Source organism: Vulpes vulpes, chromosome 3 (assembly GCF_048418805.1).
Source record: "Vulpes vulpes isolate BD-2025 chromosome 3, VulVul3, whole genome shotgun sequence".
Classification (NCBI taxonomy): domain Eukaryota; kingdom Metazoa; phylum Chordata; class Mammalia; order Carnivora; family Canidae; genus Vulpes; species Vulpes vulpes.
In genome coordinates this window covers 115,086,156-115,100,778 of record NC_132782.1, presented here as the reverse complement: position 1 = coordinate 115,100,778, position 14,623 = coordinate 115,086,156, and the positions used below count along the sequence as shown (strand labels likewise).

General features: G+C 49.1%; 1 protein-coding gene across 2 annotated transcripts in view; it reads left to right on the top strand.

The window, feature by feature from the left end:
• The window catches only part of RAB11FIP3 (RAB11 family interacting protein 3), an 80,501-nt gene that overhangs the window by 28,654 nt on the left and 37,224 nt on the right, over positions 1 to 14,623 (top strand). For both annotated transcript variants that reach the window (XM_072754258.1, XM_025984944.2), the window contains exon 2: positions 11,769 to 11,862. In XM_072754258.1, the coding sequence (XP_072610359.1) occupies positions 11,769 to 11,862 (94 nt within the window). The remainder of the gene's footprint in view (positions 1 to 11,768; positions 11,863 to 14,623) is intronic.

Genomic DNA, 14,623 nt, shown 5'->3' with positions numbered 1-14,623 from the left:
CTCGTGCGCAGCCTGACTGGGAGCCGACAGGTCCCTGGAGACAGGAGGGCCGTGGGGGGATCCGGGGGGGTGCAGAGCTCCAGGTCGGGACCGTGGGGGAGCCCCGTGGACCACGGCGGTCCCGCTCCCACCCAGTGGGATGGTGCTGATGCCCCTGAGCCACGCACCCACACACCGGCAGGGGTCCCCCCCACGCGCCTTTCAGCACAACTAAAACACTTTATTTTTTTTTATTTTTTTTTATTTTTTAAATTTTATTTATTTATGATAGTCACACACAGAGAGAGAGAGGCAGAGACATAGGCAGAGGGAGAAGCAGGCTCCACGCACCGGGAGCCCGACGTGGGATTCGATCCCAGGTCTCCAGGATCGCGCCCTGGGCCAAAGGCAAGCGCCAAACCGCCGCGCCACCCAGGGATCCCCCAACTAAAACACTTTAAAAACATTTTTCAGATTTTATTTTTAAGCAATCTGTACACGCAGTGTGGGGCTTGACCCCAGAACCTCCAAATCAAGAGTCCCACGTCCTGACTGAGCCGGCCAGGTGCCCCACACAGTTCAAAACCTTAAAGGTACACTGTCCTGGCCTTTCTGAAGATAAGGTAGCTCAAGGCATTAAAAATCTTCAGAAAGTGCATCTGTCAACGAAGAACTCGAGTTCTAGCTTAGATGTGTGCAGAGCTGCGGGCTCGCTCCTGTGCAGGCTTTACCCCGTCACCACGCCTATCCTGGTGCATCCAACTTGGGAGTGTCACCATGGTGCTTGCGACCTGCTGAATCGTCCCCCACTGGCCCTGGGTTTGTCTTCTGTTCTGTCCTGGGTCCTCACTCCCAGGCTTGCTTCAGAGATGTCCTGTGTGCACATGGCCCCCGACTCCCCACGTCTAGCCGGGGCTGCTCCTCAACTCTGGGCTCACCCTGGGATGTCGCAGAGGCTCAGAGCCTCCCCCCCACCCCCGGGCTCACAGGGCTGAGGCTTCGAGCACCACCGCTCCCCATCTCAGTGAACAGAGGCCCCGCCCTCCAGAGGCAATGACAGGGCCTCTTCCTCTCACCTGCCATCTGACCCATTGGGCCGTTCTTGGCCCTACCTCAGAACACACCCAGCATCCCTCTGCTTCTCAGGCCTGCCCTGTAAACTCGTGATGTGAACCACCATCAGCCCCTGCTAATGGCTGCTCTCTCCTCAGGCTCTCGCTGCCACCAGCACTCCCTCCAGCTTTTTCTTAGCAGGCAGCTGAGCAACAGCGTCAAGGCTAATCCCAGAGCGTCTGCACTCAGGGCTTTCCCGGGGTGCTCTGACCCCCCTCCCACTGCTGACCTCACGCCCGTTCTGCTCCAGTCAGCCAGACTCCTTGAGGGTTGGTCTCTGGAAACCATCAGCACCCCTCTTCCTCACACCTTCCCCCCGGCCGTGCCCTCTGCCTGGGATACGGCCCACACCTCTTGTGCCCAGGCTGTCTCCCGGCCCTTTTCTACCTGGAGCTAAGGTTCTCCAGCGCACTCATCCGGGTGGTTGCCAGAATTCGTTCCTTGTGGTCATGGGGCCGAGATCTCTGTTTTCTTGCTGCTCGTTAGCAGGCAACAGCCCTTGAGTCCTAGTGGACCCTCTCAGGTCCAGCCACCTGTGCCTGGCCCTGTCACACTCCACCACGCCCACTTCTTGGCCAGCTGTCTGCCACAACTGATGTATGCACAAAGTATTGGCTCACCCCAGCAGCCTACACAGCTCTGTCAGGGTCCTACCCCCAGAGTGTCCAGTCCTGGAGCAGCTGACAACACCGGAGCCAGGGTGCTGCCAGGATCACCTGGTAAGGCCTCCATCAACGAGCCCACCATGCAGACCAGATTAAGCTTTTAATCAGCTTTATATTGACCACTTTTTTTTTTTTTAATTTTTTTATTTATTTATGATAGTCACAGAGAGAGAAAGAGAGAGAGGCAGAGACACAGGCAGAGGGAGAAGCAGGCTCCATGCATCGGGAGCCCGACGTGGGATTCGATCCCGGATCTCCAGGATCGCGCCCTGGGCCAAAGGCAGGCGCCAAACCGCTGCGCCACCCAGGGATCCCTATATTGACCACTTTTAAATAGGAAGGGCGGTCAGGGTCCTCAGATCTTTGAGGAAAGCCTCCAAGAAGAAAGGGAGAGACCATAACCAAAAACAAAAAGGAAAGCAGAGGGCATCTGAAGGGCACAGAGTCATTGCAGAGAGCAGGAGAGACCTTGGGAAATAAAACTTGATTTAGAGAACTGAAATGCACCCTCACAAGTTAAAAAATAAAAGCGTCCAGTTGAAAGGTTGACAGATCAAGTCAAGAATATATCCTAGAGAGTTCTTTTTTTTTTCCCCTTAAAGTTTATTTATTTAAGTAACCTCTACCCCCAGCTTGGGGCTCCTACTCATGACCCCTAAGATCAAGAGGCTCTTTGGACTGAAGCAGCCAGGTGCTCCTCCCCAGAAAGTTATGGAAAAGATCGAGACTAGGAGACCAAAGATAAGGCAAGTACAGGTTTAGCGAGGCATAGCACCTGACGGATGTGTCAGGGAGGGGCCCGAGGGGGTGTCAAAGGCTCTTTCAGGAAGACCTGCAGAGCCTGAGCACAGGGTCTCTGGCGGAGAGGCCCCTTCCTGGGCTCGGAGCAGTGAGGGGAGTACCCACAGCAAACAGGCAGCGGGCAGAGAGCACGCCCCACAGAGCTCCGGGACGGGTGTGACGGGCCTGTCAGGGCAGCGTGGAGGGGGGCGTCCCAGTCAGGAAGGCTCTCAGGATTGGACTCTGGCTTCTCTGAGAAAGGATGCAGGGTGGGGGCGGCAGAGGCAGGAGGGGCCACCGTGGGGGGGCCTCAGACTCATATGGTGAAGGGGGTGTGCCATCCTGCTGAGGGCTCCATGGAGCAGCAGGGACACAGAAAATAAAGGCGCCAGAAAGCAAGGGAATTGCTAAGTCCAGAAACTTCTGTGAGAAAGGTGTTCCCGTGGTTTACACGTGGTTGTGTAGTTGGTGCGTAAGCGCTGTGGACGGCCTCGGCGCCCCGGGGAGCGGCAGCGCTCACTTCGCCTACTTCCCCCGAGGAGGCCCATGCGAGGAGGCCCACACGCAGGATGCAGGTTGGAAAAGCCAGAAACAGCACCGGGACCACATGAGTTAGGCCAGGACGTAGTGGTCCATCCCAAACCACCCAAAGCTGGAGGGCAGACAGCAGGCCTCTGGAAGCAGGGCTGGGGTGAGCCCATCCCAGGCCTGGCTGTGCTGTGCGTCCGTTTGACGACTGACCTCTCTCAGGGCCCGGGGTGCGTGGTGAGGTGAGTCTGGCAAGATGGTGGGGGTTGGTTGGAGGCTGGAACAGGGTTCTATCATCACTGCTGCCCCACCCCCCGAATTAATTAATTAATTAATTAATTTTAGATATTTATTCATGACAGGCACAGAGAGAGAGAGAGAGAGAGAGAGGCAGAGACACAGGCAGAGGGAGAAGCAGACTCCATGCAGGGAGCCTGATGTGGGACTCGATCCCAGGTCTCCAGGATCACACCCCAGGCCGAAGGCCGGCGCTAAACCGCTAGGCCACCGGTGCTGCCCAATAAAAGGTTTTTATGCCCATCAGAGGTGGTTTCCCTCCTTGGATGACGTTTTAACTCTGCTGAAAAGCTGACACTTACACGAAGGGAGAGGAGACCTCAAAGTAACGTAGATCTGGAACTCTAGGATAATCGAAAGGCTGTATGTATTAAGATTTATTTATTAGAAAGACAGGGCAGCCCGGATGGCTCAGCGGTTTAGCGCCGTCTTCAGCCCAGGGCGTGATCCTGGAGTCCTGGGATCGAGTCCCATGTCGGGCTTCCTGCATGGAGCCTGCTTCTCCCTCTGCCTGTGTCTCTGTCTCTCTCTCTGTCTCTAATGAATGAATAAATAAAATCTTAAAAAAAATTAATCCCTTGGGGTGCCTGGCTGGTTCAGTTAGTGGAGCAAGCAACTCTTGATCTCAGAGTCTTGCGTTCAAGCCCCATGTTGGGGGTGGAGTTTACCTAAAAAAGTAAAAAGTAATATAAAATAGTTCCTTAATGTTACCAGCTCTTTTGTCAGCACCATCCAAAGGCAATAGATGCTAACACCTCACCACGTTGTTTTTTTTTTTTTTTTTATAAGAAGTAGCACACTACAGATGTGGCCATAGCCTCGTGCACCTCTTTTCCGTCCTCACCTCTCTCTCCCCAGAAGAGCCACAGCCTTAAACTTACACTGAGAGGAGGCGCCTGGGTGGTGAAGCTGGTGAAGTGTTGGCTTTCTGCTCGGGTGGTGATCTCGGGGTCCTGGAGTCAAGTCCTGCATCAGGGTCCCTGCTCAGCAGGGAGCCTGCTTCTCCCTCTGCCTCTGCCCTCCTCCTGCTTGTGCTCTTCTAGCTCAAGTAAGTAAATAAATAAATCTTAAAAAAAATAAAACAGAAAAACTTATACTGAGAATCCTCATGTTCATGAGAGACACGATGAGAGAGAGAGGCAGAGACACAGACAGAGGGAGAAGCAGGCTCCATGCAGGGAGCCCGACGCGGGACCCGATCCCGGGTCTCCAGGATCACGCCCTGGGCCAAAGGCAGACGCCCAACTGCTGAGCCACCCAGGGATCCCAAGCTCTGTCTTTATTTATACACGCCAGGAGGGATCCCTCGCATGGAATAAATAGGTAAAGTCTTTGAAAAAAATAAAACATGCCAGGCTTATTTCCAGAGATGTCAGTAAAGAAGCAAAACATAGACATCCTTTCTGTATCCCTGTTTATAAACTTTGAAAATTATATGACATTTAGTGTTTTCTAACTTTATCAAAACAACTTAGTTTTTGCTCAGCTGTGAAATCAAAGTAAGCAAAGTTGGAAATGGCATCTTGAGTGCTGGTGCTGGTGGGGTGTCCACCTCTGGCTGCAGAGGCCAGTGGAAGCATCTGTGCCAATGAGCTCTGGATGCCTCCCTCCGGCACTGGCCGTTCCCTTGGGGGCGCCATTGAGTGGCAGCCATTGGCCGGGGGGGGGGGGGGGGGGGTGTCACCAGCTGGTGCATCTCAGGACAGAGGACTTCTGCAAAGCAGCAGGAAAAACTCGACGTATATATGCTTTGTAGAAAGAAGTGCAGATGCCATACTGTAGGCAAGCAGCAGAAATGATCGGTAATCAGGCTTTTGAGAGTTGCTTCTTTGCCTGCCCGCTCGCACCCACCTGCACATCTGACGTGAAGTTTGTAAATAGCTACAGGGATCCCCCAAACATTTTGGTTATTATCATCATGGCTTCTTTTCTGCTCCCACCCCTGAAATACCGCACTTTGTTCACGCGTTCGTATGTTGATGGGCGTTTAGGTGGTTGACATTTCTTTGGGCCGTTACAGCTTCTGTGATCATTCAGCACAAGTCTTTGGACAAATGCTTCCGTTTCTTTGGGGTAAACAGGTAGGAGTGAAGTGACTGGATCATATGGTGGGTATGTGGTTAACCTGCCGAGCGGTTGTGCAAGTTTACATTCGCAACAACAGTGCCTGAGAGTTTGCATTCCCTGTCTCCCTCCAGACCCCTGGGGTACATGGTATGGCCAGGCTTTTTAACTTCAGCCATTCAAACAGATACACCCTTCGTTGAAGCTTTAATTGGTGTTTCCCTAATGATGATACTGACTCGAATCCAAACTTGTTTTCTGATCCAGAATGTGGTCTCTTAGTAAATGCACGTGTGCAACTTGAGAGGAATGTGTCCCCTACTTCGGTTGGGTGGGGTGTTCTTTTTTTTTTTTAAATAATGAATATTTATTTATTTATTTATTTATTTATTTATTTATTTATTTATGATAGTCACACACACACACACACACACACACACACACACAGAGACAGAGACACAGGCAGAGGGAGAAGCAGGCTCCATGCACCAGGAGCCCGACGTGGGATTCGATCCCAGGTCTCTAGGATCGCGCCCTGGGCCAAAGGCAGGCGCTAAACCGCTGCGCCACCCAGGGATCCCCAGGGTGGGGTGTTCTTTACTTGTGAGTTTGAGGTGCTTGATGGTATCACCATGACCCCTGAAAATATTACAGTTCAGGTACAGGAATTGCAAAATGGGGTTAGTTTCTCCTTGTGAAGAGCTGCGCTTTCAGCTTGATTTTTAGAAGTGCGTCTTCAATTGGCCTTAAATACGGTTAGCAAACTTTCTCTCGTTTCTTCTCTTCCACATCATGTCTCCATATCTGTAGCAGAAACAATATAAGTTGTTAGTAAAATGAGCCAGCTCTGTCCGTCTGCAGCTGCTAGCAGTTTGGTGTTTCTGTAACGTAAGGGATCCGCACCCGGGAGAGGGGACTAGCTGGCTTTGACATTCCATTGTGTGTCCCTTGACTTGGTCCTTCTGGCTCTGTTGGATTGTGAAGAAGAGCCAGGTTCTCATTTTTCACAGTCTCCTTGTTTTTTCTAAAAACCTTTAAATGGAGTCCTTTGGGCTTAGAGAATTAAAATATCATGCCCAGTCATCAGCTACGTGGAAATTGATGTATTCTCCAAACTGCAAAGAAAGTGTAATTAAAGTGGACTTTAAAAAGTGTATACTTTGATTCATCTTCTAACATGGTAACATGTAAAAGGGCCTACTCCTAGTTAATGATTTGTTTAAAAGGCATAGGGTTAATGTTTCAGAATGAACAACTTGGTACTTTGTGTTCGGTTAGTAGCTTTGTTGTTGAAATTCTTAGAAATCCTCTTTTTTTTTTTTTTTTTTTAAGTAAGCTATATGCCTAACATGGGGCTTGAACTCATGACTCTGACATCAAGAGTCACATGCTCTACTGATTGAGCCAGACGGGTGCCTCAAAATTCTTAGACATCTTACGAACAGATTGGCCAGTATGGATTCCAGGTTATGTAGCCGTGCAGGTATCTCACTAGACATCATGTGCTTTAGGAATGAAGGCTTTTGTAAGATAAGGAAGGAGGTGTTTTACAAGTAATTCTGATTCAGTTATCTCAAGAAGTCAGCAGATGGGGGCAGCCCGGGTGGCTCAGCGGTTTAGTGCCACCTTCGGTCCAAGGCCTGATCCTGGGGTCCTGGGATCCAGTCCCACGTCAGGCTCCCTGCATAGAGCCTGCTTCTCCCTCTTCCTGTGCCTGTGCCTCTCTCTCTCTCTCTCTCTCTCATGAATAAATAAATTAAAAAAAAAATAAAGAAGTCAGCAGATGAATGGACTTCCAAGCCCAGTATCTCAGAAGCACTCGGGGCCCAGGGATGGAGGGGTGGTGGCCACCACCTTCTCCCCGTAGAGGAGGGAAAAGGGGGAGACCTGGTCTCTGGCGGGGAGCCCTAGACCTCTAGGGTCAGTCAGCTTGAGCTGGTCTAGTCTGGCTTTATGCTACCCGCTAGTGGGGAGAGGGTGAACACGGCAGCCTGCCGGCCTGCCCACCGCAGGGAGGCCCAGTGAAACCTTTGTGGGTGGTGTAGAGTAATGGTTTTGGCCTCAGCCTTAGCCTTGGTTGTCTACCTTTGAAATACCTTGTCTACATCCCAACGCCAGGTATTCACATGTCCCTACCCTCCTATCCCCTGGTCTTCCTGGCTGGCCCTGCCCCCCTTTTGTAGTCAGAGGTGAGGTCTCTTCCTGGCCCACTGCCTCATCCTTTTTTCCTCACTGCCTTCTCCAACGTCGATCCTCTCTTGCTTTCTTTGCTCTTTTTTTTTTTTTCTCAGTTTTGTTTTCTCTCTCTCTTTAAAGTTTTCATTATAGAAAAGTCCAAGCCTAGGGATGCCTGGGGTGGCTCTGTCGGTGAAGCGTCTGCCTCTGGCTCAGGTCGTGGTCCTGGGATTGAGCCCCATGTCAGACTCCCTGCTCAGCGAGGAGTCTGCTGCTCCTTCTGCCTCTGCCTGCTGCTCCCCCTGCTTATGTGCATGCTCTCTCTCTCTCTCAAATAAATAAATAAAATCTTAAGAAAAAGTCCAAGCCTATATAAAAGTAGATAGAGTAGTGTGATGCCTCCCCAGCACCCTATCCCCAGCCTCAGCAATTGTCAGTCATGGCCAATTGGTTCCATGTATGTAACCATGTATGTGCCTCATCCCCTGATGTTTGAAGTATCTCTACATATTTCAATAAGTATATCAAAGAAGGAAGGCCCTTTGAAGAATCACTAGAAGAATCACTAAAATATCATTGTCACACCTACAAAAATTAGACGTCTTAATATCAAATAGTATTCAGTATGTAGGATCCATATTCAAGTTTCTTATTATCTTATAAATATGATTTAAAACAAGTTTGTTTGAATCAGGATCCAGAAAGCCCTTACATGGTCACAGATGGGTACGTCTTCTGTGTTTCTGAGCGAGGGCTTCCTCTCCATCTTTTCCCTTGAAAACAGGAGTTCGCTTCTCTCTCTCAGGGTCCTCATTCAGTGGGTTCACCGTGGGTTCACTGGTTACATCCATGTGATATTGTTGAAAAATATTGCTTTGATCACCATATTTCTTCTAAATTGGTAGTTAGATTGAGGTTTGATTGGTGCTGTGAGCTTCCCTCAGGACACACGTGGTGTCTGGTAGTCTTTGTGGCGTCCGGAGGTGCGGAGGGTCGTTGATTCTGTCCGTTACTTCATGGAGGATTGCAGGCCGGGCACTTGGACCTTTGCCCCCCACCCCGCCCCCCCATTCATTAGCTGGGATGCTCTCTAAAGAGAGACTTGCCTTCATCTGCTATCACTTCCCTGACTGATTGTAGAGGAAAGGCAGGCTAACGCCTTGACTCTTTCCCTTCATTTGTTAGTTTCACAAGAATCAGCTGGTTCCCTAGGGTCCTCCAATGATGACCACTTATTTTTCTTTCTTTTTTTTTTTTAAGATTTATTTATTTATGATAGACACACACACAGAGAGAGAGAGAGAGGCAGAGACACAGAAGGAGGGACAAGCAGGCTTCATCCCGGGAGCCTGACGTGGGACTCGATCCCGGGACTCCAGGATCATGCCCTGGGCTGCAGGTGGTGCTAAACCGCTGAGCCACCCAGGGATCCCCTTATTATTATTATTTTTTACCATAATCACACCTTCATGGATTAAAACATGTTTGATGTGTTTCAGTCCCTGAGTTAGTCTGATCAGTGCCCACGTGACCATGTGGGGCTGTGAGGCCTCCGATGTTGGCTCCTGAGGTATGGGGAGCGGCCCAGTGAGTCTTTGCCGGCGTCTTTGCTTTCAGATGGGATAGGGGAGTCCAGGCTCTGCTTGCACACTTCGTCACGTGTCTCTATCCATGAGAAGTGGGGTTTCAGTATCATAGCCTGGATGCTAAGTTAGTTGGACAGCGTTAGACAGTCTTTGTTTTATTTAATACATCATGAGTGATGCCCCATAATGATACTTAAATTCAGGATTATGTCGTGTTTGCTTCATGCCTTCGCTCTGATATCTTTCTCTTCTTTTTCAATTGCATGAGGGCGCCTGTCCTGAACAACACTTCAGACGACGGAATCGAACATTCCTTATTACTTGGTGTTACTGCTCAACAGTTTAATGATCATCATATTTTCCCTTATAAAGTCACTTGAAGTTTGCATAGAGGGTTTTTTCTTTTAAAATCCAGGAAAGGATTGAGTCCCACGTCTGGCTCCCTGCATGGAGCCTGCTTCTCCCTCTGCCTGTGTCTCTGCCTCTCTCTCTCTCTGTCTCTCATGAATAAATAAAATCTTTAAAAGTAAATAAATAAATAAAGTCCAGGAAATTCACCAGAGCAAGTCCTGGATAGGTCTTCTGGAGTCGAGAGTTGGTACTCAGTATCCATTGTAGTTTTTCAACACGCATGGAAAACTTGTTGTTGTTTTTAAAGATTTTATTTATTTATTCATGAGAGACACAAACAGAGAGAGAAGCAACGACACAGGCAGAGGGAGAAGCAGGCTCCATGCAGGGAGCCCGACTTGGGACTCGATCCCAGGACCCTGAGGTCATGACCTGAGCTGAAGGCAGACACTTCACCAATGGAGCCACCCAGGTGCCCCTCTGTATTCATTTATTTTTAAGAACTTTGTTGATGTATAATTTATGTGCCATAAAAGTCACTCATCGTAAGTATACAGTTTAACGAATTTTAATAAGTTTGTAGAATTGGGCAGCCCGGGTGGCTCAGCGTTTGGCACCGCCTTCGGCCCAGGGTGTGGTCCTGGAGTCCCAGGATCGAGTCCCATGTTGGGCTCCCTGCGTGGAGCCTGCTTCTCCCTCTGCCTGTGTCTCTGCCTCTCTTTCTGTGTGTCTGTCATGAATAAATAAAATCTTAAAAAAAAAAAAGTTTGTAGAATTGTGCAGCCACCACAGTCGTGTTGCACATGTTGTAGTCATGCAACATCTCCACCCCTCGAAGGGTCCCTTGTACGGTCTGCAGTCAGTCCCTGTGCACCACACAGCTCCAGGCAACCCCTGATCTACTTTTCATCTCTGTAAATTGTCTTTTATGAAAATGTTCTATATATGAAAGAATATGATTTGTAGTCTTTTGTGTCTGGCTTTTTTATTTAGTGGAATGTTTGAGGTTCCATCTGTGTTGTGTGTGTCAGTATTTCATTCCTTTTTAGGGCTGGATAGTCTGCCATATGGATAGACCACGCTGTGTGTACCTACCTATTCCTCCTTTGATGGACAGTTGGGTTCCTTCCACTCTTGCTGTTGTGCTGTGAACGTTCGCATGCACACCTTTGTTGGACATGTGTTTTCCTCCCTCTCCTCCCTCTTGGGGTGGGTACCTAAGAGCCGAGTTGCTGTGTTGTCTGCTGAGCTTATGTTTAACTTTTTAAGAAACTGCCAAATGGTTTTCCACATTGGCCCGACCATTTTACATTCCTCCTGGCAACGTATGAGGTTCTAGCTTCTCCACATCCTCGTCGACTCTTGTTATTGTCGTCATTGTTTTGAATACAGCTGTTCCTAGTAAGTGATATCATGGTTTAATTTGCATTTGTCTAACGACTCATAATCTCAAGCATCTTTTCATGTGCTTACTTTCTATCTTATTTGGCAAAATGTCTGTTTAAATGTTTTGCCCGTTAAAAAAAAAAAAAAATAAAATAAATGTTTTGCCCGTTAAAGAAAAATAGTGGTGTTTATCTTGTTGAATTATAAGTGTTCTTTATATATTCTGGATACAAGTCTTTTATGAGATATGTGATTTGCGAATATCTTCTTCCAGACTGTATCTTGTCTTTTGGTTTTTACTAATGGTGTCTTTTGAAGTACAAAAATGTTAAATTTTGATGAAACCTAGTCTAGACTTGAAAATATAAATGTATCTTCTTTCTGAAGAATTTCATTCTGTGTAACATCCTTGTGTGAATCATCTTACTTTTTATGATTTTTTTGATATCCAGAGTCTACTTGCCTAAGTTATTTTTACTAAGGATTTTGCACATCCAGGAAGGCCTGTTGGAATGGATGAGCGGGTCTATGCTGTGTTAATAATAGTCCAGATACTAGCTAGAATAATCCCTCAAACTTCACGCTTCTGATCTTCTTCCTCAGGAAGTATGACGTTGACCTTTGAGAGTAGGATCTTATTCCGTCATTCATGGTCCTGGGTGCTGTTGGCAGCTTTCTCCTGGGAGGCCTCCTGTCTGTGGCTGGAGCTGTTGGCGGCTCGTATTCTCAGCATTACACCTTGCAAGTGGGCTGCTCGCCTGGATGTGGCAAGAGGGTCAAGTACAAAGTGCACCCCCCTCTGATGTTTTAAGGCTCGAATAACATTCTTGCTTGACAATTGCAGGTGAAGGACTTAACAAAATACTTGGACCCCGGCGGGCTTGGTGTGATCAGTTTTGAGGACTTCTACCGAGGGATCGCTGCCATCAGGAACGGAGGTCAGTCCCGCCATCGTGTGCTTCCTTCTCCTGGCATCCTTTGTTCGAGCCCTCGCCTCGCTGTGCCCTCAGCCACCCTTAGGAAGCCCCTTCCTCCTCAGGCTCCTTTGGTTGGGCTTAACGTCTTCCCTTCACCTCCAAGCCCCTAAAGCACCCACCCTGGTTTCAGGTGCACTCTCCCTGTTTGCTCCTCACACACCCTATCTCCCAGAACTAACTCAGCCTGTTGCCCATGATGTTAGAAAGCTGCTGCCCCTTTGACGGACATGCCAGGGTACTGAAAGGGTTACACATGAGCACCTGCACGAGCACTGCTGTTGGTGTTCTGCAGGCCATATGCAGCTGCATTACGTTCTTGCAGACCTGTCCACACTCCGCCTGAACAACAAAGCTCTGCTTGACAGGCTAGGGATGGGAAGGTGACCTTTTTTTTTTTTTTAATGGTTTTAATGGTTTGCATTTCAAATCATGAACTCCCATACACTTTACCATAAATGGTTTAGCATGTGTGCCAGTCATTACCTAGAGTTTAATATTTGTGGTTTTACTTTGAGTAAAAATTTACGTATGTTAAATGCACAAATCTTAAGTAAATCGTAAGTCATTCTGTGAATTTTGTCAAATTCTTAGTGCCTAGTAACGGAAATGCCTGCCAAGTGTCAGCATCACCACAGACCATTCCCTCACGGCCTTCACGTGGCCCCTCCCTTCACTCTACACCATCTTGGCTGATTTTCATCACCCGAGATCAGTTTTGCCTCTCGTGGGCTTCTTTCACACAAAGGGCGTCATTGGTATGGGCTCTTACACTCAGCTTCTCCCTGTGGGTGGTGTTTTTGAGATTCATCCATGTTGCATGGACCAGAGTCTGCTTTTTGACGCAGAGCACTGTTCCAATGTATGTTTGTACCACATTTTGTTTATCTGTTGCCCAGGGGGTAGCCTCTTGTTTGGGGGCTCATGTGTTTCCAGTTTGGGGCTGTTACGAATAAAGCTGGTGACATCTGTCTTTGTGTGGACACATGTTTTCATATCTTTGGGGCCTGTACACAGGTTGGGATGGCTGGTTTTGTGGGTGTAAGCTTAGTATCTTACACTCTTACACTCTCCCTGGTGCCTGTCCACTGCCTCTTCACTTCGAATTCTGGAGCTCTGGAGAGCCCCCTTTTCCTCATGCTCCAGTTCCAGCCCGGGGTGTTGGGGCTGATAGTGGCAGAAAGGCACTGGTTGCACGCTCTTCCCTTCTTCCTGCCTTTGTCAGAGCTGGAGGACCTGGCCAGGACCTGCAGTGGCCGGGTCAGGGATGCCCTTGGATCTGCAGTCATATCAGCACTTGTTGGTAGAGTCCCTATTTCATCTGTTCCCTGTCTGTCTGCTGTGTTGCCCAGCAGTGTCCCAGAGGGGCTGGGTTTCCTAAAACACTGAGCCCAGGTGCCTGAGGTGCACTCTGTTTCCTGACCCATGTGACCCTTTGTTCTTCACCCAGTGGGCCCACACATATGTGAGTACCAGCATAGCCCGGCGACCTGAGGGACCTGTGGGTGCAGAGCTCCCATCAAAGGAAGGACTATCAGTGTGCCGGGTGGGGGCTGTGCCATAGAACCCTGTAGACCAGCTCCAGGGAGGAGCCCCCTGTGAGGCGGGCTGGACTGAGGTCTGGTCCAAGTGGTGGAGCTGTCCTGAGGCCAGCATGATGAGCATGGCTGAGCCTGAGGATGGAGAGGCTATGGTGAGGGCGCCACCACCTGCTGGGCAGGTGGGGCCTGGGGAGAGACCTGTAGAGTGGGTGGGGCAGGAGACCCTCTGGGAGGTGGTACTGGCAGGGGATGGGTGATGTGGGTAATGCCATGTGGGCATGGGGATGAGGAAGAGAGCCTTTGGATGACCTCTGAGGTTTGAGGCTTAGAGTCCCATTCCTGTGTCTGTATCCTTGTGGCTGATACGTTGTAATCTTTAGGTGATTTTCGGAGGTTATAAAGTTATTTAAGCCTTCATGCTTTTGCAGAAGATTTCCCTGGCGGCTTCATGCAAGTTTTGGCCTCTGCTCAATCTCCAGTGCCTTTGGTGGCTTCCTAAATGGAGCACATCCTCAGGACCTCCCTCGGCTATGGCACCTGTGCCCAGGACCCTTGGGATGGCTTTGTTCCCCAGCAACTTCTGTCAGTTAACGTGTGCGAAACTCAGCATACACTGTTTTCTCTTAGTTTTAAAATCCATTGTGATTTCTGACTCTTCCGTTGTTCACAAGTTCTTTTAATTTCTAAATGTTTTTTAAAGCTTTGTCATTAATTTAAAGCCTCATTGTGTGTGATAGAGAATGGAATCTCTGTGTTCATTCTCTGGTGTTTGTTGAGTTTGTTTTGTGGTCTGCGGCACGGCCAGATTTTACACGTGCAGTGAGCGTGCCTAACAGTGCTTACCTACCCGCTAGTGGAGGTACACGGGCTCTTTTTTTTTTTTTTAATATTTATTTATTTATTATTTATGATAGACATAGAGAGAGAGAGGCAGAGACACAGGAGGAGGGAGAAGCAGGCTCCATGCCAGGAGCCCGACTCGATCCCGGGACTCCAGGATTGCGCCCTGGGCCAAAGGCAGGCGCTAAACCACTGAGCCACCCAGGGATCCCCGGTACACGGGCTCTTACGTGCACACCTCGAGCCTCACCACATTTGTCTGTGTGACCTCAGTCACGGGGGAGACACGTCTCCACAAAGGCGATGGCATCATTACTTTTCTACAGCTTTATTTCACCTTCATG